This window comes from Hypanus sabinus, chromosome 18, assembly GCF_030144855.1.
Source record: "Hypanus sabinus isolate sHypSab1 chromosome 18, sHypSab1.hap1, whole genome shotgun sequence".
Classification (NCBI taxonomy): Eukaryota; Metazoa; Chordata; class Chondrichthyes; order Myliobatiformes; family Dasyatidae; genus Hypanus; species Hypanus sabinus.
In genome coordinates this window covers 37,352,535-37,376,099 of record NC_082723.1, presented here as the reverse complement: position 1 = coordinate 37,376,099, position 23,565 = coordinate 37,352,535, and the positions used below count along the sequence as shown (strand labels likewise).

Sequence of the window (23,565 nt, the reverse complement as noted above, 5' to 3'; positions counted from 1 at the left end):
ATAAATTGTTCACATTCTAACATTCTGTAAAATAGAGTGCACCAGAGTTACAAACCAATTTTTCAGAAAGTAACATGTTCAGTTCCATAGTTTGATGAATTAATTGGCCTGATACACAATTCGCTCAGGCACATCATGTAAAGCACTTATCTTTGCTGTTAAAACCAAAAATATTTTAACTGCTCCCTTAAATTTCCACACATCACATTTGAAGTCCTGAGTAAAGAAGGCTACTGTGCTGTGATACTGATAAAGTTGATTAATTTAATTTGCGTCTTGACAGTATTTCAATGGTGATCTGAAGGACTTTATGTATTTGGGCTATGTACGACTAAGCTGAGCCCAACTGCTTTGGATAGAGATGAATAGCTAGAAATAGTCAAGAAGATTATTTGAGGGATCTGGAGCAATACAGCAGATGGCAGGAAGGAGGAACAGGAAAAATGGGTAATTCAACAAAAATTAGAAAACCATGAATCTATATATAGTCTGCTTCTGATCTGCAACTATTTTACACTCAGAAGCAAAAAAAGTCCTTATTCCACATACATCATAGTCTTTTGTGTTCTATATCATTACTGTACTTGAATGCTTGAAGATCAATAATAGTATTAAAAATCTTCACCAATAGTTCTTTTAACTGGTAAACATTCTGCAGATTCCTACATAAAAAGGGGCAACACATGGTAGAATAAGCTCCAATATCTGCCAGGAGAACAAGCAATAGTTGATAATTAACGATCCTCCAAGGTTAGAGTAAAAGATGCCATATTGTAAATGTTCCCTTTAATTCAACTTGAATCGGCTCTTCCGAGTGCACTGTCGATCTTTGGTCGTAATGCAGAAAGAGTGATGAGAATGGCTTCCTGGAAAAGGGCAAAACATATAATTCGCTGTGAAATTCAATCTCTAAACATTGTAGTTATTGGTCTTAATGGAGGGACTGGTGGGAAGGGCAGGCATTTATCCATAGGCTGTAGGTAACTTAGGAAGGAAACACAAGGAAATATTGGGAGTATTCATGGGAATGTGGGTCATTCGCCTCAATCTAGTTTAAGCGTTAAATTAAAGTTGATCTATAACCTAGCTCCATATTTCTACCTATCCCAATATCCCTTTGGTTAACAAATCTTTTAATCTCAGATTTATAATTACCCTTTTAGCATAATTCCTATTTGTGGATAAGTTTGACTATTCTGTTGAAATATTTTCTTATTTCAATTGCAAAAGGTTTTAACTTTTGGGTTAAGTTGCTTAGTTTTGGACTCCCCAAACAATTAGATTATTGGCTACCGTATCAATTCCCCTTAAAATCTCAAAAAAAAAAATCAATTTAAGCAGCTCCTCATCTTCTAAATTTCAGAGAACACTTTAGTTTGTACAATCTCACTTCATATTAGAAATCAGATATAATTCTGATTTAAAAACTGCTATAATTCCACCAAGATCAATATATTCTCTTTAAGACACGTTAGCATTTTCTCAGCATAACTGCAGGAAAACAGCTATTCGCTTGAATTCAGGGTTGCCTAGATATAATATACAAATTTTAGCTTTCTTGTCGATTTCCTTTATCTGTGACGTTTTAGAGATCAATGTACGAGGCTCATGTTGCTTTGTACTTCCACCACATTTCGCGTTTATCGCGTATGTGCATGTTATTGCAAAGTAACACAACAATTTCACTTATCCTATCATCAAACTTGAATATGGTTTTTTAATCCCTTCATCTAAATTGTTTCTATGATGAATAGCTGTGTTCTCAATATACATTGTTGTGGGATATGATTAGCCAGTTAGAACATGAGCCACTTTCTGTCACACAGCCAACTTCCTAGCCACAACAATTCAGCTTCAATTCATCAAGTCTCATTTTTATAGGTTAACAGTGTCTTATTCCTCATGTTGGTTTCTAATTTGAGCAGAGTCACAGACAAGTATTGAAAGTAGGCTACCTATCCACTGCGAATTTTTGTAATTTATAAAAAGAAATTAAGTGTCAATATTCAAAAGCTTCAACTATCTGACAGACCCAAGCATCTAACTAAAAAGCAATACCCATTTGGAAACTAGTAAAATACTTTGTTTGCATAGTTAAGTTTAAAACATCAATATCATAACTTTTTGCATTCTTAATTATACAGTTCACTCAAAGGCATAACAAACTGGCCCAGTGAAGGAAAAGGAGGAACTCAGGATATAAATATCAGAATTTTATTCAGATGCATGCATGTAGCTATTGCTCTACAAAATGAGTTTAAAAACTGCTTGGAGAATTTAGGGAGGAAAATTACGGTTCAGGCAGTTGCACCCATCCAATAACCAGATAACAAATGGTATGAGCTCAGTTAGTAAAACTTGAATGTAAATTTCATTTCCTGCAATATATATTTCTACTGGAGATATTCAGGCTGGTTTTGCACAAAATATTGCACCTTTTAAAAAAAAAAAAAAAAATTCTTGACCTCTACTAAAGAGAAAGGACAGAACCATTGAGATTGCATTACATGGAATAGTAAAGCAGAAAGTAACTACATTAGTAATTCTTAGCATCACCAAAACACTAGGTCACAATAACATATGCCATCAAATGTATTAAAAGCCTTACTCTCAACGTAAACATATCTACCAGGAATGATAATGTTAAATAGCAGAATAGTCTGAACTAATTTTCTGGATACTAATTAGGAACTCTGATCTTTGTACAAAGAATGATAGTTAAGGATTATAAGTGAGGAAGATACTACCTAGGTGTACTTAGTGTGTTGCCCACCTGCCAGTGAAATACTTGAGCCAAACATTCCTGCGAAACATACCTCAGTGCGGATGGTACGGCTGCCTTGACCAGGACAGGTGTTGAGATAGTGGTGAAAGAGGACACTTGGCTCTGTAAGCTTGAGGTTTTCGTCAGCGTCAACACTGGCCTCAAGTCCCTTAAGACCACCAAACACTACCAACATGTGCCTAAAACAAGGGGAAAAATATACAGTCAAATTCTGTAAAAATGATGAGACTGGAATAACTACTCTCAATAATAAAACAAATAAAGTTGAACATTTGAAAAAAATACAGTTGTCATTTTAATAGACAGCAAACATCCAACAATATGCTGCGATATTATGCTGCTGTTGAAGATTGGTTGCTCGTAATTGGGTTTGTATCTTAAGGTTATAATAAAACTACAAAAGAGTCATATAATAACCGTTACTGTGAAATTCCCTCTGCAGATCAAGAATGATTGCGTCCTTAGAAAAAGAAATTAAGCTGAAGCCCAATAGTAGGCTTTGAGGTAAATTAGTGTTTGAAATCATTATGTTCTGGCTCAGTGGGCACAGAAAATAAACCTATAGGCAGAATAGGGAAACAGTGCTCTTTGAGAATTATAGAATCCAAAAGTATATCTTACTGATATTGTACAGACCTTTGATGAGACCCATTTTGGAATACCATGTCTGATTCTCCTTCAACTAAATGTTATACTTGCTTTGGAATTACTAAAATTGATTCCCAAGATGAAAAGTAGTCCTATAAATTGAAACTAAGCATGACTAGTCCTGCCATAGAGTTATAAGACTCTTAGATAGGCACACAGATGTAAGGAAAATGGAGGGTTATGGGTCATGTAGGAGGGAGAGGTTTGATTGATCAAGAGTATGATTATATGGCTTGGCACAACATTGTGGGCTGAAGAGCCCATATGTGCTGTACTGTTCTATGTTCCATGAAACAAGAGGATATAGATATTAAGCAGCCAAGTAGATATCAGACACCAGGTCTGCCATGGTGCTCCTCAATGGTGGATCCAGCTTGAGGGACTTTGTTTTTCCCTTTTCATCCTCATCTGTGATTAGATCAGGGAACCTACAAATTGGAAGGGGTTAAGTCACAGGAAGTAAATGATGCTTCACAGTTACATTAAAAATACCAGAGGGTAGATCTGATGATTACATCTTGCTAATAATACATCTCAGAGACGGTAGCACTGAAGGGTTCCATCACTTTTAGCTTTTGGGGATTATGTGACAGGAAGGTAGTAAACTCAAGAAAACTTAACAGATAAAAAACAAATCAAGTAAATCCACGGTCCATGATTACAAAATAAATTCTGTAGTAAATGACAATCAGCTCAGATAACTATCAAATTAAAAAACACACATTCAGTAATCTGCAGCTGCTGAGAAGTAACAGATTAAAGGACAAGACCAACAGCTGACATCTTACCTGAATGAAGGAAGCGTAGTGCCATCAGCATTTGACCCTCGCTCAGATGTACCAATTGTAAGATCATATCCATCTTCAAATGGGCACTCTGTAAATACAGCACCTACCGAACACAGATAGTCAGGACTTTTCTCTTTAAAAATTTTTGCCATTGATTCAGTTACATCATCAAGATTCAAACAAAGATTTAGAACTCACTGAGGCAAGAAGCCAGTCGAACTGTGTAACCCCAGTAAAGACCAGATTCCATCCGAGGAACATGAGGTGCGACAACTGTACCCTTAAACCTTTTGCTCTCTGTAAATATTTACAAGAACAACTTTCAAAATCACATAGTCTGTCAATAAATAATATTTGTTTTTTTAGGACAGTGCATAAAAGGCATGGAATGTGAAACAACTCACTATAATAATTCAGATGCAATAACTGAAATAACAACAAACTATTAAATTATGTAACATGGGGGGGGTGTTAAACTCTGGAATCAAATGGCTTTTCATAATAGATCCTGTATTCTAATGCACTACACAGGAAATGGAATTTACAAAGGAACATTAAGTGAGTTACTTATCCCTCAAACTATGTTACACTATTCAATGAGATGGTTGACCTTAAAATTTCCTTTATCTGACTTGATGCCATATTGTTTTGGGAATTAGCAACGAATCTATTGATTTTGTTTTTAAAGTTATTAAACAAACTATGATCTCAAGCCTATTGCAGGAGTGATTCATATGTGTAAACATCTTTTGCCTGAAGTGCTTCCCAAGAAACCGAGCTCTGTTGACTCCACACCAATAGAAAATATTATTTTTACTACATTATTGATTCTTTTCAAATTCTGTTATTAATAATAATGAGGCAGCCTACAGAGAAGAAGTCATCATCCTGACACAGAGGTGTCAAGAAAACAACCTCCCCCTCAATGTCACAAAAACAAAGGAGCTGGTTGTGAACTACAAGAGGAATGGAAACAGGCTAACCCCTCCCCCCCCTATTAACATCAACGGATCTGGGAGCGAGAGGGTGAACAGCTTTTAAGTTCCTCGGCATAAACATAACCGAGGATTTCACATGGTCTGTACATACCAGTTATGTGGTGAAAAAGGCACAACAGCACCTCTTCCACCTCAGATGGTTGATGAAGTTTGGTATGGGCTCCCAAATTCTAAGAACTTTCTATAGGGGCACAATTGAGACTGGCTGCACCACTGCCTGGTATGGGAACTGTACTTCCCTCAATCGCAGGACTCTGCAGAAAGTGGTGCAGACAGCCCAGCGCATCTGTGGACGTGAACTTCCCACTATTCAGGATACTTACAAAGACAATTGTGTAAAAAGGGTCCAAAGGATCATTGGAGGCCCAAGGTCCCCCCCAACCACAAACTAACTGTTCCAGCTGCTATCATCCGGGAGATGGTACCGGCTGCGTAAAAGCCAGGACCAACAGGCTCCAGGACAGCTTCTTACACCAGGCCATCAGACTGCTTAATTCATTCTGAAACAGCTGTATTTCTGTTATATTGACTATCCTGTTGTACATACTTTTTATTATAAATTACTAACAGTTGCACATTGCACATTTTGATGGAGATGTAATGTAAAGATTTTTACTCCATGTATATGAAGAATGTAAGTAATAAAGTCAAATCAATTCAATCCTACTCAAAAGCCTGGTCAATTCATTCCAGTTTTGCAAGTCTTATGTATGATCTTGCCATATATTCGGGTTAAATTTGGACTGCTCTCTTTTAGTTCAATTTCTCCTTTGAAAACCAAGGTGACAGAACCAAAGCAGAACCAACAAGTTGCTGAGTGGTCTGGGACCTTCTCAGCTGTCCTAGTACACCATCTTTATAAAATTCAGAGACTCCTCTCCACAAATGGGTTCATTTGCTACTAATATGATTGTAAAAAAAAATACTAGTGAAGACTAAGAAGTCTCCTAGCTAGAAAGGACCATATTACATTAGACATTTTTTTAATGTAAATACTATATTTAACAGTCAAAGGAATACTGTAATAATTTACAAAGTTACTGACCCTTCCTACACGACAGCTGCAATAACCAAGGAATGCTTCAGGAAAGTAAAACACATTTTTTTCCACCATTATAGCCATTTTAAGTTTAATTACTACAAATATAGCCAACATATCCTGATCTTTTTACCTGGATGTTTATTCTTGTGTAATTGAACTGTAACACGGAGGCCAGCCCGAAGACATCTGTCAATCTGTACATCCTAATTTAAATTAGAAAAGTAAGTAATTGAAAAACTCCAGTGTCATGATCTCATGGAGCAAAGTTGATCAAATAAAAGGAAGATGTTTTTGCAGACAGAAGAGTGGGACTATTTAGACGGTTCTTTCAAAGAATTAGCAGAATCGAGGAAGCAACTGGCTTCCTTTTACACTGGATCATATTATTTGATTTGAATACAAGATATGATATTCATTAGCATGACCAACTTACAATCTGATCAGGAACTTACTCAGATTTCCTGCCAACATTTAGGAATGATGCACTGAATGTAATCTATAATGTTTTGCATGTATTCAAATCACAAATCAGTGTTTGGATGAATATAGATCCTTATATACAAACCTTTCTCATGCCACAATTAACAAATGATCCTTTGTTAGACTTAGAAGGCTTATCAACAACCACTCCCTCCCGATATTCTGAAGCTTCATCAATTCTCATATGGTGTGGACTGTCCAGTGGATTTAGGAGACCTAGAACACAATTTATAGAAATACACCCAAAAGAAAAATATTGTAAATCTAAAATAAAAGCACAGAATAATAGAATAATGCAGGTCAGGCAGCATATGTGGAAAGCAAAATGTATCAGTTAATAGGAACTGAGAGAAGTCTGACCCCCAGGTCTTTAATATGCAAGTACAAGCAGAGGAAGGAAAACAAAGAAAGCTCTGCATTGGTACCATACAATAACACATTTTCTAGTTGCCAGTGCTTACGGACTTATTTAAATCGAGAGCAGATGAGGATGCCCGTCATCTGTATTTTGATTGGCTTCTCACTGCTTGTGTAACCTCCTGGCCCCTCCGCTGAGGATCCAAGCAGACCTATTAGGATTAGCAATTTACTGATCGTTACAACCCAGGAGAGACTGAACTCATCTTCTTCTCCAACTCATATCCATCTTTTTGTTTATTCCTTCTGTCACTTGTCCACACTACACAATAATTTACAATACCCAGACAGTAGCAGAGGCTAGGATTGAACCCAGATTCCTGGCATTAATAAAAACTGCATCCTATCGGAGCCAAATCCATGCCTTTTAAAGAACATTTGTCGATTCCAGTTTATAATCACTAAAATAGCAGCTTACACAAGCTTTTCTAGTTTCTTAAAGTGAAATCTTTCCATCGTTTTCAAAACAAGTATTCAGAAATATCTATGAGCCCCGGATTTCACTAACGTAGAGTGTCCACGATACCCAGTACAGCTGGGTCTGCCTCACTTCTGGTGTTAGTAGAGATGCAGCAGTTCATAGATTCAGCTGGCCTTTCTGCTTTGCACTTCTTCACCTTCTATCTCTGTTCCATTGCAAAGTCAGACAGCAATTTCTTTCTGTGCTCAAATCAACAATACTGAAAGGGCCACTGAGTTTATTGTCGTTGTACAACAATAAACTGAAGTAGTGCAAAATGGAAGCAAGAAAGGGCCCATCAGAATACACATTGTAGTCTGTGTTCAAAATTAATAACCAGTAGATTACAGACAGTGAAATAAAGCTTCATAAAATGCCACAGCTGACCATTCTTTCAACACCCCCTCATCAGATGGAATTAAATCCTTGATTTAATAACTGTGTAAGTTAGCCACTTGAGGAAATACGTGGTTTTCTACGAGGCCTTTACCCTTCAAGTCCTTGCCAGCCAAATAGTTAGTTAAATTGAACTGGAAGCTCAGAAGGATGCATGGTTTCCGGGGAAATACACACAATATAAATTAAAGGCAAATGACAAAAACATTTAAATACTTGTTCTTTTTCCTTCATGCTTAGGTACTTATAAGTGTTTCTATACCAGTCCATTCAACCATTCTAGGTGGTAGTGAGATCATCCAATTTGTTTCTCTTAATAATAACTAGAATATAAAATCAAGCATATAATGCTGAGGCTTTACATAGCATTGGTCAGACTGCACTGGGAGGACTGTGAACAGTTTTGGGCACTTTACCAAAGAAAAGATCTGCTAGCATTGGAGGAGCTTAAGAAGAGGTTCACAAGAATGATCTTGGGAACGAAAGGTTAATGAACAAGGCGCATTTGATGGCTCTGGGGCTGTACTCACTGGAGTTTAGAAAAATAAGGGGGCTATTTCATTGAAACCTTTCAAATATAGGATGTGGAGAGGATGTTTCCTTTAGTGGAGGGGTCCAAGACCAGAGGGCACAGCCTCAGAATGGAGGGATGTCCATTTAGAACAGAGAAGAGGAGGAATTTCTTTACCACAGATGGCTGTTGAGGCCAAGTTTTTTGGTATATTTAAGTGGAGGTTAATAGGTTCTTGAATAGTCATGATGTCAAAGGTTGCAGGGAGAAGGCAGGAGAATGGGGTTGAGAGGGAAAATAAATCAGCCATGATGGAACAGGGGAACATTTAATGGGCCAAATGCCCTGATTCTGCTCCTACTTTATGTCCTGAAGTCTTATAAAACAGTAAAATAATTTATAAAGTTCTCTTGTGACAGCCCAAAATTACTTTTAGTAATGTAGGCAAATTAGCAGAAATAAAAGCAAAGTACTACGTACACAGGGAAGCATTAATATCCTTGAGGTGCAAGGTACTCTCTCCATTTATGTGCTGCCATCATATGTTATCATAACAGACCAGCTTACCTGCAAACTGTAGATCCCGATGCTTTGGAAAGAAAGATTTCCTTAGGTACCTGGTTACAACCACAGGAAGAGTCTTAGATCATACAAAAAAGTAAAAAATTCTCTACATTGACAACAAAACCTGGGAGTGGTTTCTAAATGCTAAATAGCACTACTGAATTTTATGACCAAATGGGTTACTAGACTGTGACTGCAGGCTAGATTTTAAAATGTACTGACAATGTAGCATCAGTTCCCTAAGGCTCTCATAGCTGGGGGTGGGGGGGGGGGGGAAATGGGTGTAGGTAGTGACAATAAGCTGTGGTTGTCTATTAAATGCTCCTATAACATGTGTCTCATACAGCCTCTGATAATCCAGTCTAGCTCTCAGCAACCTATTTCTACTAATAGGAAAAGGGGCAAAGGTGGATTACTGGCACCTTAAAACCAGTCAATTTGGGCATATGAGGCTCGTTACCCCAGCTGGCAGCTCATCTAGAAGGAAAACTCTGATCTAAAACCTCTGGTGCCATGCAGCTATACCCATCGATGGGGAAGGTTATGGGAGTAAACCCCAAGGAACTATCCAGAGCTGAATTCCCTAAGGCAGTCCTATGTAGGTTTCAACTGTGGACTGGCAACTACTGCAGTGCCGCCAGTGCTAACTGTATCAGTTCCTACCTTAGCTTTGGATTTGTCAGATGCATGGAGGGAGAGCTTGCTTGGTCTATGTACCATGCTGCCCTGGTTTGCATACTGGTAGTGCTGCACCAATGTAGACAACTAGAACACAACATCCATGGATGATCCCCACCAACAGAGATTCCTCCTAATGCAGAGTCTCAATATTGGATACATTTTTGATAAGCCCTACCTATGAGAAAGGTCTTGCACATCAGAAAGGTCTTCTGAGTAAACTGAATACTATGTATTAAACTACAAAGAATAGGACTTGGACAATGATCTCCATGAACTAAAAAACTTCTCTTCATAAGTGGTTAAGACAATCTTTAGTTAAACAAGTTAGGATGCTTTTCATTCATTTTCTGTGCTTCAACTCACAAATTAATTTCTTAAAGGTGTCTGTCTCTTTCAGCACCTAAAACTTTGAGCAATATTTTAGCATTCCTAACTTGCATCTTCTTGTTTAGCTCAGAATCAACTTTTGTCTGATTCCATTTCCAAGGAGGGCTTAAGAGATGACTTGTACAGTAAAGAATCTTCATAAATATACACTGCTCTTGTTAAGGAACTACAGGCTGTTCATCAGTTATGAACATCTGACTTACAGACACCCCTACACACAAATGAGCTCCTATATTATTAAATGTACTTGCATACATTCATTCCTACAAATGGCATAACCTGTTAGCCTCTCTTCCTACCTTTGAGTAATTATTCTTTCTTACATGCTTCTGATGTTATTCATTATAATACCATGGCAGAATGGTTAAAATATCAAGCAATTTTTGTGTATTTTCTGACTAATGAACAAAAACAGAAACTATTTGTTTACTCAATGATGGCTTATAATGGCATATTTCTGCTCCGAAGTGACTCACTGTGGACATTCAAGGTACTGCAAAATCCGTGCAAGTTGCACACTGGCATGGCCCTTCTTCCCAATTCCTTGGAATTCACCTTCCACGGTTCTGTAGTTACAAAGACAAGGCCCAATTCAATACTCAGTAATCAAAAGCTTCCTTATTCCTTGTGTCTTCATCATGGTTATCACTTAGTATCATACAAATAAGTAACAAACATAACGATCTCCTTCAATACAAGTGTCAAAAATTGAATTGCCATCATTTTTCAAACAGAAATTATCCTGAGTTTAAAACATCAAGGGCAGATTGCATCAAGCTGTTCAAAATATTAATAAGTTTAGAGAGCACTGATACAGAAAACTATTTACTCTTGTGGGGTTATGCAGAACAATGATAATGTTACATTTGCACTATTTATGTAATCAGAAACACACAATAAAATCTATATTTCTCCCCTTAAAAATTCATAGATTGTAGGCTTACATGGATCGGATCAGGCTTGGCAGGATCTTTGTTGAGTAATTGTATGAAGAGACATGAGGTAAAGGTAGATCAGTAGGTTTAATATACAGAAGTACAGTGATATAAATGACAATTGGACCATGTTTTAGAATTAGAATTATATTTCTTACATCCATCTCATTTTAGGCAAAGAATGGCCTACCATTGTACCTTTGTTCACTTTTGTACATACAGTTGCAAGAAAAAGTTCGTGAATCCTTTGCAATTACCTGGTTTTCTGCACTAATTGCTCAAAAAATGTGGTCTGATCTTCATCTAAGCCACAATAATAGACAAACCAATAACACATAAACAATTGTACTTCTTCTTGTCAATACTGAGTACCATTTAAACAATCACAGTCCAGATTCAAACAAAGCATGTGAACTGCTACAAATGCCTTCTACAAAAGTTGTTTGAGTAAGGTGTTCCAACCAATAATATCAGATTGGAGGTGTGGATTGTAAAGGTGCCCTACCCTATAAAAAAGACACACAAAGTCGGGTACTGACAGAGCTTTCTCTTCTCAAAAAAGATCTGTTTGTATACACCATGCCTCGATGAAAACAACTTTCAAAGGATCTTAGAAGAATTGTAGAGTTGCATGAGGCTGGAAAAGGCTACCAAAGCATTTCTGAAGACCTGAGTGTTCATCAGCCACCTAAGAAAAATTTTCTAGAAAACAGAGGAAATTCAGTACTGTCGCTACTCTCCCTAGGAGTGGTCCCTGCAAAGATCACACCAAGAGCACAACGTGCAAATGCTATAGGAGGTGAAGAAGAACCTGAGGATACAGCAAAGGGCCTGCAGAAAGCTCCAGAACTTGTTAAAGTCTCTGTTCATGTGTCCACTATAAGAAAAACAACGAACAAAAATGATGTTCATGGAAGGTCACCATGGAGGAAACCACTGCTCTCCAACAGAAAACATTGCTGAATATCTCAACTTTGCAAAAGACCACCTGGATGTTCCACAATGCCCTGGAACAATGTTCAGTGGACAGAGGAGACAAAAGATGAACTTTTTGGCAGAAATGTACATCGCTCAGTTTGGAGGAAAAAGAGTACTGCACACCAATACAAAAACTTCATCCTAACTGTGGAGCATGGTGGAAGGAGTATCATGACTTGGGGCTGCTTTACTGCCTCAGGGCCTCACTGAGAGAACAATGAATTTAAAATTGTATCAGAAATTTTACAGGAGAATGTCTGGGCTGTGATCCTTCACCTGAAGTTTAATAGGAACTGGATGATGCAACAACACAATGATCCGAAACACAGGAGTAAATCAACAACAGAATGGTTTAAAAAGAAGAAAATTGAAATACTGTGGCATGACATGAAGAGGGCTATTCATGCAAGGTATCCCAGAAATATTGATGAACTGGAATAGCTTTGTATGGAGGAGTGGTCTCAAATTCCTCCTCACCATTGTGCAAGTCTGGTCAATAGCTACAGGTAAAATTTGGCGAAGGTTCCACCAGTTATTAAATACACTGGTTTACATACTTCTTCCAGCCTAGACTATAAATGATTAAACAATGTGTTCAATAAAGACAAGAAAAGTACATTGTTTGTGTGTTATTAGTCTAGGCGGATTGTGCTTGTCTATTATTGTGACTCAGATGAAGATCAGACCACATTTTATGAGGAATTAATGCACAAAATCAGGTCATTGCAAGGAGCTCACAAACTTTTTCTTGCAACTGTATATGCTATAGAAAATCTGCAGTAACCAAAGTTTAGCTATATTTTAACCACATATGAAATAAAAATAAGTTTTTTTATTGGGTAACCAGGATAAGTTGGAATAATCAAGTTTAAAACACTTAATCCTACAAATTCCTTCTTAATGCTGTAACATTAAATGTGTATATGTCAGATAAGTTAGCATGAGATATGATTAAATATTTCTGAACCATCTTACTTTGCATCTTCTCCTTGTTCATCAAAGACTACAATTTCATCCACACAGAACACAGTACATGCACGAGCTATCTGTCCAGCCAAATATGTCCTGAGATCTGGAGATTGGGCATTATCCAGAACTGACCCTGGCAACGCCACACTGACAGTAGGCAGCCTCTCTAGAAGATATGAAAAATCACCAGAACATATCAAAAATTAGATTCTAGTAGGAATGCCACAGTAGTGTAGCAGTTAGTGTGACACTATTATAGCTCCAGGTGTTCTGGAGTTCAGAGTTCAATTCCAGCATTGTTCTGTAAACACGAGGAAATCTGCAGATGCTGGAAATTCAAACAACACGCACAAAATGCTGGTAGAACACAGCAGGCTAGGCAGCAGCTATAGGGAGAAGCGCTGTCGACGTTTCGGGCCGAGACCCTTCATCAGGACTAACCAAAAGGAAAGATAGTAAGAGATTTGAAAGTAGTAAAAGATTGTTCTGTAAGGAGTTTGTACATCCTCCCTGTGGAATGTGTGGGTTTTCCCTAGATGCTCCAGTTTCCTACCGTAGTCCAAAGATGTAATATTTAGTAGGTTAATTGGTCATTGTAAATTGTCCCGTGATTAGGTCAGGGTTAATTGGGTTTGTCATGAGTTGCTGGAACAGCATGGCTTGTAGGGCCAGAAGGACCTATTCCACGCTGTATCACTAAATAACAAATAAAATAGTTAGCACAATGGATTATCAGACAGAACTAACAAAATGGTAAAGGACTTATTGGATTCTTCATCATGCCAAAGGCCAAATTTTAAATTACCTGGTATTTGCTTTTGACATAATATTGTAAACCAGTGAATGACTTAAAAATATCATCTCAACTAACAAACTGCTAAGTTTCACATTAAAAATTTTAATTATTTGCTAAACATTTCTGCAAGTCACTATTAAAGGTAGCACTTTCTTATTGTTGCTCTTTTTCAACTGCAGAAGCTATGGAAAATACCGAAAGCTTTGATTATTGGTCTGATCAGGAATTAAAATCTACATTAACAAAACACTTTATACTTTCAAATGTCTCAAAATACTTTTTGCAAATTATTAGTTGTGAAGTACATCACACTATATGGTCCAGCATAGCAACATCTTTTCACATATGAGCCCAGAATCAGCAATGAGAAAACATCTATTTCAGGTGGTTTTAAAGGAGACTATTCACATGAAGAGCAAGAGCAAGAAGAGCTCCTCGACTTCACTTAAAACTTAAACTGAAAGAACATTTACTTTTAGATAAATTTGTTTTTCTAGCAAATGCAAATTTTAATCAGTAGACAACAGAAAAACATCAAGCATCATATGACTCTGTTAAGGTGATTTTACTAACAAGTTCTAAAAATGGTTGCACCTTTCTTTATAGCTACTTTTTACACCACATATTTGTAACAGTAGTCATAGTGAAGACACTGTAAATCACGCTGTTTCTTCAGATTTCCTCCACTAACTTGGCTAACGATAATGCAAAGAAGCAAAATCTCTGCTTACCCACTCATTTGTGTCATGGTGCATCACAAATAAATCTAAAAGTGGTGGGTGTATGGAATGTACTGCCAGCGAAGATGGTAGAGGCGGATACAATAGGGTCTTTTTAGAGACTCTTAGATAGGTACATGGAACCTAGAAAAGCAGAAGGCTATGCGGTAGGGAAATTCTAGGCAGCTTCTAGAGTAGGTTACAAGGTCAGCACAACATTGTGGGCTGTAGGTCCTGTAATGTATTGTAGATTTTCTATGTTTTTATGTAAAAGGAATTATGCAAACGTGGCAGCTTTGCATTATTTTTGAGATTATACTTTCGCATTTACAATGACACCTTGAATCATTTTATTTTGTACCTTTCTGTTCTTTCTTTTCCTCTTGGTCTTTTTCTGTTTTCTGCTGCTCAGCCCTTTGTTTCTCAAGCTTCTTCAAGAATTTCTGTTCTTTGAAGTTTTTTATTGCCTGTTTTCCTACAATGTGCACGGGGGAACAAAAGGAGAATCAGAATCGGGTTTAACATCACTGGCATATGTCGTGAAATTTATTAATTTTGCGGCAGCAGCAAATGCAACACATGACAACATAGAAAAAATTGTGAATTTCAGTAAGTATATATACTAAATAGTTAAATTAAACACAGTAATGCAGAAACAAAAATAAAAAATAGTGTTAATGGGTTCAATGTCCATTCAGAAACAGAGGGGAAGAAGCTGTTCCTGAATAGTTGAGTGATGCACCATCAATAACTCTCGGAGATGTGAGGCGAGATATAGGCTTTTATTGGCTGGAAGAAAGAACAAGCAACAATTGACCACCACACTACATCCTGGAGACTGAGGCCTGGGCAGTGTCTCCAAATGCCTTTATACCGGGGTCTGTGGGAGGAGACACAGTCAGTGGGAGGAGCCACAGGAGCAGTCAGCAGGGGGGGGGCCATGTCCAGACAGGTATATGTAGTTCGCCACATTGAGTGTGTGACTTCAGGCTTCTGTACCTCCTAGCTGATAGTAACAATGAGAACAGGGTATGTCCTGGTTGGTTTTGGGTGGGGGGGGGGGGGGGGGGTCCTTACTGATGGATGTCGCCTTTTTGAGGCACTACTCTTTGAAGATGTACTGGATACTACAGAGGCTGGTGCTCATGATGGAGCTGACTAATTTTACAACTCTCTGCAGCTTACTTTGATCCTATGTAGTAGCTCCCATCACCCTCTCGCTCCATACCAAACTGTGATACAGCCAGTTAGAATGCTCTCCACGGTACAACTGTAGAAATTTGTTAGTGTTTTAGCAAACAGACAGAAAATGTTGCCACAAATGTGGACTGGGTGACAACGACATGAAGCAGAGAGCATGAATGAATGGGTCTTTTTCTGGGTGCCAAGTATTACAGGGATTAGTATTTGGGGCACTGCAATTCACAACAGAATGATTCTGAGGGGAGTACTAAATATAATATCTACAAGCTTGCACACAATGCTAGGAGGTGGCAGGAGTATGTGCTGTGAAGAAGATGCAAAGAGGGTCTGATGAGATTTGGACAAGTTGGGTGAGTGGACAAATACAGTTTAACAGGGATAAATCTGAGGTTCCAAGAACAGATCATCAGATTACCTGAATGGTGATAATTTGAGAAAAGAGAAGGTGCAACAAAATCTGGGTGTCCTGATATACTAGTTGCCGAAAGGAAGCACTCTGCTACAGCAAGCAATTAGGAAGACAAAGGATATGTTTGCTTTCATTACAAGAGGATTTGAGTATACAATGTCTTGCTGCACATCAATAGCTGCAAACTAGAGTTTCGTCTGTAGCCTTGGTTTCTTCCAGACTGATTCGTGGGATGGCGAGTCATGTGAATGAGAAGAGACTGGGTCAGTTAAGCACATCTTCATTAGTATATAAAGAAACTAAGAGGATATTTCATAGAAATCTATAAGATTCTAATAGGACTAGACAAACTAGAAACAAGGATGATTTTCACGGTGGAGGTTCCAGAAGCAGAGATGCAAGTGAGAACTGAGATCAGGTGAGAGTTCTTCACATAGACAGCATGACCCTGTGAAATTCTCTAGCTCAGAAGGCTGTAGACAAATACTGAAATATATTCAAGGAAGGAGTAGATGTATTTCTTAATGCCAAATAATTAAATAACTTAGTCTAGTTTCTGTATTCTGTGCTTGCATTATTTGTCAGTACCTCCTCAGGAACACTAAGAGGTGCACAAGAGCAGCCAGAGGTGGCAAACCTTTTGATTTTCTCCTCTCCTAAAATATGGGAATTGGCTTGTTTCTTCTCTTGCAAATGACAACAATAATATTTACTCATGGGCACCCCAGAGAAATCACAGACAGAAACCATACCATCCTTTTGGCTACTAGAAACACAAGGGTAATCAGCCAAAAAAAAGGGAAAAGAAAATAAATAAACAAGAATAGAGAATGGAAAGTAATACAACATGATGTAAAAAAAATACTCACTGGCTTCTTTTGTTTTCCTCCAGTAAGCTCCAGTCATTTCATCCTGAGAGAACACCAAGTCAATAAATTATATGAACACAGAATGTATGTGTTTATCAATGGAACTCACAAAAAGATGCAAACTACTGACATATTGTTATCTGTGCAAGATACACTTTTGTATATTAAACAACAAAATTTCTAGTTTGTTCTGAAAAGAAATTTATACTACTCAATTTTGCATGAAAGTGTAGATATTTGGATAAGTACGTCTGTGGGTAGGAGCAAACATGAACGTATTAGGATACAAACACCTACAATAGAAGTTACATAGGGTTACACACAATATTCTGGACTAGAAAGAAATGGACCAGAAGAGATACACGGAAATTATTAATATAGATAGATATTTATGTGCAATTGTAATTCCACACTATTAAACTAAATAATAATAGTTGTTAAAAATAGTAATAACAGTGGTGAATGCATACATATATATATATATATATAAATTTATACATATATAAAAATGGAAAAGGTTTTATATGTAAAAAAGTTTGTGTAATACTTGCAAATATCTTATCCAAATAAAATTTTTAAGAAAGAGTAAATATTAATTATTTGATTACATCAGATCAAACTTACGGAGAAAGATCTGTTCATGATACCTCTGGAGCCATCAAATACGACTCTGACTAATCTGATTGCAGTTCCACTTTCTTGTCTGTTTCTCAAAAACCTTAATTGCCCCTTACACAAAAAACACTCAGCTCAGCCTTGATAACATTCCAATGATTCAGATCACAACCCTCAGAAATAATTTCCTCCTTCCCACCCTACATGAGTTACCCCACTCCCAAAGCTTCACAATGGATTTCATACGCAATTCTTTTGTTTATATTTTAACTATATTGTGCAAGTATTTTTAGATTGTAGACTTCATTGCTACGAAACATCCCAGCACCGACCTTGCAAAGCTTTACTTTTGCTGTGATCTGATAAGTACATTTTTAATATGCGATATTACTTCAAACCCAACCATTAGTTTCACTTTTACTGCTACTGGCAATAATGAGATCATTACCAGTAAAGGGTCAGTTTATGTATGCATAAGAAATAGCAGCAAGGGTAACTCTGTCATTCATGACCTTTTCTTTAATTGACCAAAGGTTTTACTGCCTGTCCTGCCATTCAATATGAATATAGATCTGCCGCACACTTTAATTCCTCTTCTGTGCCATGAAACAATTCAAAAACAGCTCCTTCCCCAACACAGTCAGATTTCTGATTGGCCTGAGGACCCATCAACACTACCTCATTATTTCTGTTCTTGGTACTCTTTATTTTGTAACTTATAGTAATTTTATAGCTTTGCAATGTACTACTGCCACAAAATAATAAATTTCATGTTATAAGACCATGATACTAAGCCTAACTCTGAATAGTAGCCCTCAATTACCTGATCATTCAAAAATTTGTCAACTTCCACTTTAAATATCCCATGAACCAACTTTAGAACATTAGAAAGTTTTTGACAAGAAACTTGTTGGGCTGAATTCAGCCCAACAAAGCTTGTCAAACTGCAACCCCTCCTAGCAGTACAGGTTCCATCTGCCCAAAAGGCACCCCAATATCCCATGAACCTATCCCCCACTAACCCAGGGGTCCCCAACCATTTTTGCACTGCGGACCAGTTTAATATTGACAATATTCTTGCAGACTGGCCAACGGGGGCCGGGTGTTAATCATGACCGGAATATAGGTGATAAGTCAACTATAAGTCACTTACAAGTGGCTAATACATCCAATTTTGTTTCTAAAAGGGTTTATCTAACGAATTTAATATTAAACACACAGCGCATATTTTCCTCACATGTATACAATAAGTCAATTATGCGTCACTTATAAGTCAATAGCATCATAACATTTTAAGTAACATTTGGATGTTAAACACACAGCACATATTTTCCTCGTATGAACATATAAAATCATTGCAACACACCAATATCGCTGAATCAGTGGGAGCCCTGAGCAAGACAGTCCCATCGAGGGGTGTTGGGAGACAGCCATACTCGAAGGGGGTTCCTTATGTCCGGTCTACTCCGCAATTTAGCTTTCACAGCATTCATTGCAGAAAACCCCGCTTCGCAGAGATATGGTGTTGGAAATGGAAGCAATGTTTGCAGTGCTTTTGTGGCTATCCCAGGATATTCAGCCTCGACTTTGATCCAGAATGCTGGCAAAGATGTTATGTCAAACATACTTTTCAGCCCAACGTCATTTGCAAACTCGAGGAGTTGTTCTTCTTCCCGTGCTAACATGGATGGTTCACCGGCCACATTCACAAACGGATCACGGACCCATTCCTTTCTTGGGTCATTTGCGGTTGGGAAGTAACACTCGAATTCTGTCGACAGTGAAGTGATCACGCACCAGCTGTGAGAAGGACGGTACAGCCTCAGTCTCTCCCAAAATCCCAGCTAATGTTGGGAACATGTCAAGTATGCCCCTGTCCACTCGCCGTCCGCACAGTTCCAGTTTGGCTTTGAAAGCAGACACTTTATCTGCCAACTTGAAGACAGTTGTCATTCTCCCCTGAAGTGACAGATCGAGTTCATTGAGCAGGTTGAAGATGACACACAGATAAGTGAGTTTTGCTATCCACTCCTCGTCACATGGTGATTCGTTAAGCTGTTCCAACTGCGGTGCTTCGATGTCTTCCTCTATGTCATAGATTCTCCTTGAAACTGTGGTAGCTGAAAGAGAAACCTGTGCCATCTTGTTAACTGCAGCTTCTCACAACAGTTCATGGCACATGTCCTTGGCAGCAGGCAGAATCAATTCTTCACCAACAGTGAAAGGCTTCTTAGCCTTAGCTACACGGCTAGCCACTAAGTACAACGCTCTCAGAGCAGCAGCATTTGTGGAGGTAGTGACTCTCAGCACTTGCTTCTGTCCCACTTGCTCACATTTTTTTTCCACTCAAAAAACTCAACGGGTTTCTCTTTAAGTGCAGGGTGCTTGGACTCAAGGTGCCGAAGCTGTCCTGAGGGCTACATTGCCTCATTAGACAACTTGTCTCTACATATCACACACAGGGGGCTTGGAGCGTGCGAGTCACCAGTCGCATTAAAGCCATTTTTGATGTGCGACTCTTCGTATTTTCTGTTGAAGGAAGCTTTCTTTTTTTTTGCAGTCTCGATCTCAGCTGTCTCTGTGTTATCATCGTTAGGTCTGTTATGTCCCTGCCACCTCTTCCAAAGAAACTTCCAAGCAACGTTTTTTTTTACTCATTGAGTAGTTGTAGGTTAATGACCGACTGATGACCTCGCGTGCATTCAAGTTCAACAGTTCAACGCACAAGTATAAATCAGCCGTACCACATATTATGCCGTAGGTATCGCGTACCCTACACTGTAACCTACACTGAAGGGTGACGTGCACCTCTCCAGACCCGCGTTGCAGCGATGCAGACTGCAACAACTGTGACTGGTCCACTTGGTAGCATCGCATTTCCTCCTACGCATTTCCGGTTGCTTCTTCTCCACCATGTCTGTACACCGATACAAAATAGATGAACCAAATCGTCAAATCTACCTGATTTGACATGCCAACATGCAAAAATGTTTGAAATGCATTTCCTCGTCCATGTTCCTCATGAAGAAATTCAACACAGTGGCATAGAAACCCCACTGCCAATTAGCATTTTGGCGCACACCAACACATGCTCGCTAAGGCGTAGAATGATGACTAAGTGAAATCAGGGCTACGGCGTAGGCTACAGCGTAGCCCATATGTGGCGGTAGATGGGAGATCATCCACTGTTAAGAGCTGATACAGGTCAGTGAAGGTGCAGGAGACAATAGCCTGGTGCTCCTGAGCGGGATCCTGTTCGAGGCGTAAGAGGGGTAGTCTGCAAGTTGTTGCCTGCCCTCAGCAAGGTAGAAGACAGTCTGCCAGACTATTACCGCATCCCGTCTTATCTGCTGGTTTGATGGTGAGGTTGGGATTAGTGCAGAGAGAGTGGAGAGCAGCATGTTCAGAAAGAATGAGGTTAGAATTGGAGAGAGAAGTCTTAAAGTCGAGACGGTTGATGTCTTGTCGGCAGTTAGTGATGAAAAGATCCAGAACAGGTTCAAAGCAGGGTTTCCAGGAAGAGGAGGAGGGCTGAAGATGGGAGAAGGGGCCATCAATGTAGGTTAATGAGACCTTGCCAAAGAAGTAGGCATGGAGGCGGGCAAAGAACTTGGCATCATGGAAGGTGCGGAACTCATTGAGATGCGGGGCCAGTGGGACCAAGGTGAACGTAGTGCCTCAGAGAGGGGAAGGTCAAGAAGGTCCCTCTTTGAGATGCCCCCACTAGTGCAAATAGCATATCTACTCAGTCAAACTCCCTCAGAATTTTAATAAAGATTAAGATTTTTTTCAATAAAAATCACCCTTCATTTTTCTGTTCCAAAGCGATTTTTCTGTTCCAACCCTTTCCTAAATAATGTAAATAGAACAGTGCTCCAGGTACAGGTCTCACTACTGTACTTATTTCTAAATTGTAGTCCTCTTGTGACAAAGGCCAAGATCCTTCCTTAGAACCTGCTGCAGCAGCTTAGAAATATTCATGATCTGTGCATTAAAAGTTAAAGTCTGTCCCGAGCCTTATAGGCTCATCAGGCTGGTGCTTATGTCGGTTTCCGTGGCGTGAAATGACTGACAGTGCGAGACTCCCCCTTGGATAGGATGCAGTCTATTGCGAGGTTAACCCCCAGCATTTTGCCAGTACCCATTTTCAGCTGGGTGGACTGGAGCAATGGTGGTTAAGTGCCTTGCTCAAGGACACAACATGCTACCTCAGCTGGTCCAACGCCTTAACCACTTGGCCACGCGCAACAATCTGCGCATAGGAACACCTAAATTCCTCTGTACTTCACTCATCTTTCACCATTTGATAACTGTCTGTCTCTTATCTGAAGTGCAAAATATTACACTTTCCCACATTAAGCTCCAGCATCAAATTCAACTTGACTGTATCCCGATGCAGAGTCCAAATTATCCTCTGCATTATCCAATCACCTGCCTTATTTTGTGACATTGGCTAACTTGGATACCTCATACCCTGCCCTCTCCTACTGGCCTTTAATATAAACCCATTAATAATTGAATCCAAAAACTGATCATTGGGACATTCCACTGGTTACATGTTCCCAGTCTGAGGAAGATTTATTAATTCAGACTCTCCTTATTATGCAATAACCAATCTCCAATCCATGATAACATACTTCCCCTATTATCACAATCTCTTACCTAGTGCATCACCACTTTTATGTGGCACCTTATCAATTATTTTCTAAAACTCCAAATACACTACATATCAAATTCCCCTTTATTGACTCTTCCTGTTACATCCTTGAAGAATTCTAGCAAATACATCAATAATGGTTTATCTTTCACAAAACCATGTTGACTTGCTTTGATTACATTGAGCTTTCTCTAAGCAATAAGTTACTTCTTTGTTGATTACAGACTCCAGCGTCTTGCGTCAGTAGATATTTAGCCAAAGAGCCTACATTTAACATTTTCCTCCCTTCTTGATTAATGGAAATGTCACTGTTTGATTCTATTATTTACTCATCATCATATTCTCCTAGAATTTTATTTCAAAGTATTTCGCACAAGGCTTGGGAGTGGGAGAACTGGTCCCGACCCTGCTAGCTGAATCTGAAGTCTGGAAACTGTACCCACAAACATGGATCAGAATTAACAGCATTTAAAACTTTATTTTCACCCAATCAGATCGCTTATTCGGAACCTAGGGATTAAAAGAAATTAATTTCCACCAGTGACAAATTAAATCAACTCGCGATCGTCAATACCCGACTGTTAAAGAGCCTTTGAAGGGGGAAGCTTCACTTTCCCACAGCGAGGCCGGTGGAAGCGGCAGTTTCCCGAAAGCCACACGAAGTCCTTACTTACCTCCTCTTCATACATCTTTCTTTCGGCCCTCTCTACGCGTAATGAGCGACCTGTGAGAACTCACCTGCTTCCCCTTCCATCGCTTCAGCTCTAACTCGGCCATGTCGGCTCGGTAGCCAAGAATCACCAAGCGCCGCTCCTACTGGCCACGACTGGATGCCTACTTTAGTTAGCCGCTCTCCTATTGGTTGCTTCTCCAGCAATCATTAAACAGCTGGCGAGCCGACGTGCCTGTCGCATTTCGCCATGTGCTCAACAAAAGCCCGGAATGAAATCCAGACCAATATTACACGCAAAAATATAATGTTCCTCAGATGGGGATGAGAAAGGATGTTCTTGCCATTGGAGGAAACGCACCAAGGGTTTACTCAACTGAGTCCTTTGATTGCCTTAACTGACTATAGCTAAGTGACCAGATCTGCACACAATTTTCCAAATTTGGCCTCACCAAGGGTCTACAACTTCAGTATAACATCCCCAACAACTCTGCTTAATACTCTGATTTATGAAAGCCAATGTGCATTTACCCCATCTACCCATGATGGCACTTTCAAGAAATTATGTATCTGATGCACCATCAATAA

The 23,565-nt window shown here is 38.9% G+C and overlaps 1 protein-coding gene across 3 annotated transcripts in view; it reads right to left on the bottom strand.

The window, feature by feature from the left end:
- Positions 1 to 244: 244 nt before the first annotated feature.
- Positions 245 to 23,565, bottom strand: part of spout1 (SPOUT domain containing methyltransferase 1) — a 29,451-nt gene continuing 6,130 nt past the window's right edge. Inside the window, exons 1-12 of one of the 3 annotated variants that reach the window (XM_059994148.1) lie at positions 23,046 to 23,152; positions 17,036 to 17,078; positions 14,916 to 15,029; positions 13,046 to 13,205; positions 10,634 to 10,723; positions 9,093 to 9,142; positions 6,827 to 6,957; positions 6,392 to 6,464; positions 4,420 to 4,518; positions 4,222 to 4,324; positions 2,817 to 2,964; positions 245 to 866 (exon numbers count right to left, since the gene is read on the bottom strand). In XM_059994148.1, the coding sequence (XP_059850131.1) occupies positions 792 to 866; positions 2,817 to 2,964; positions 4,222 to 4,324; positions 4,420 to 4,518; positions 6,392 to 6,464; positions 6,827 to 6,957; positions 9,093 to 9,142; positions 10,634 to 10,723; positions 13,046 to 13,205; positions 14,916 to 15,029; positions 17,036 to 17,078; positions 23,046 to 23,084 (1,125 nt within the window). In that variant the 5' untranslated portion in view covers positions 23,085 to 23,152 and the 3' untranslated portion in view covers positions 245 to 791. Of the gene's footprint in view, positions 867 to 2,816; positions 2,965 to 4,221; positions 4,325 to 4,419; positions 4,519 to 6,391; positions 6,465 to 6,826; positions 6,958 to 9,092; positions 9,143 to 10,633; positions 10,724 to 13,045; positions 13,206 to 14,915; positions 15,030 to 17,035; positions 17,079 to 22,981; positions 23,012 to 23,045; positions 23,153 to 23,565 lie in introns of those variants that run through there. The other 2 variants (XM_059994149.1, XM_059994150.1) reach the window with 2 other exon arrangements.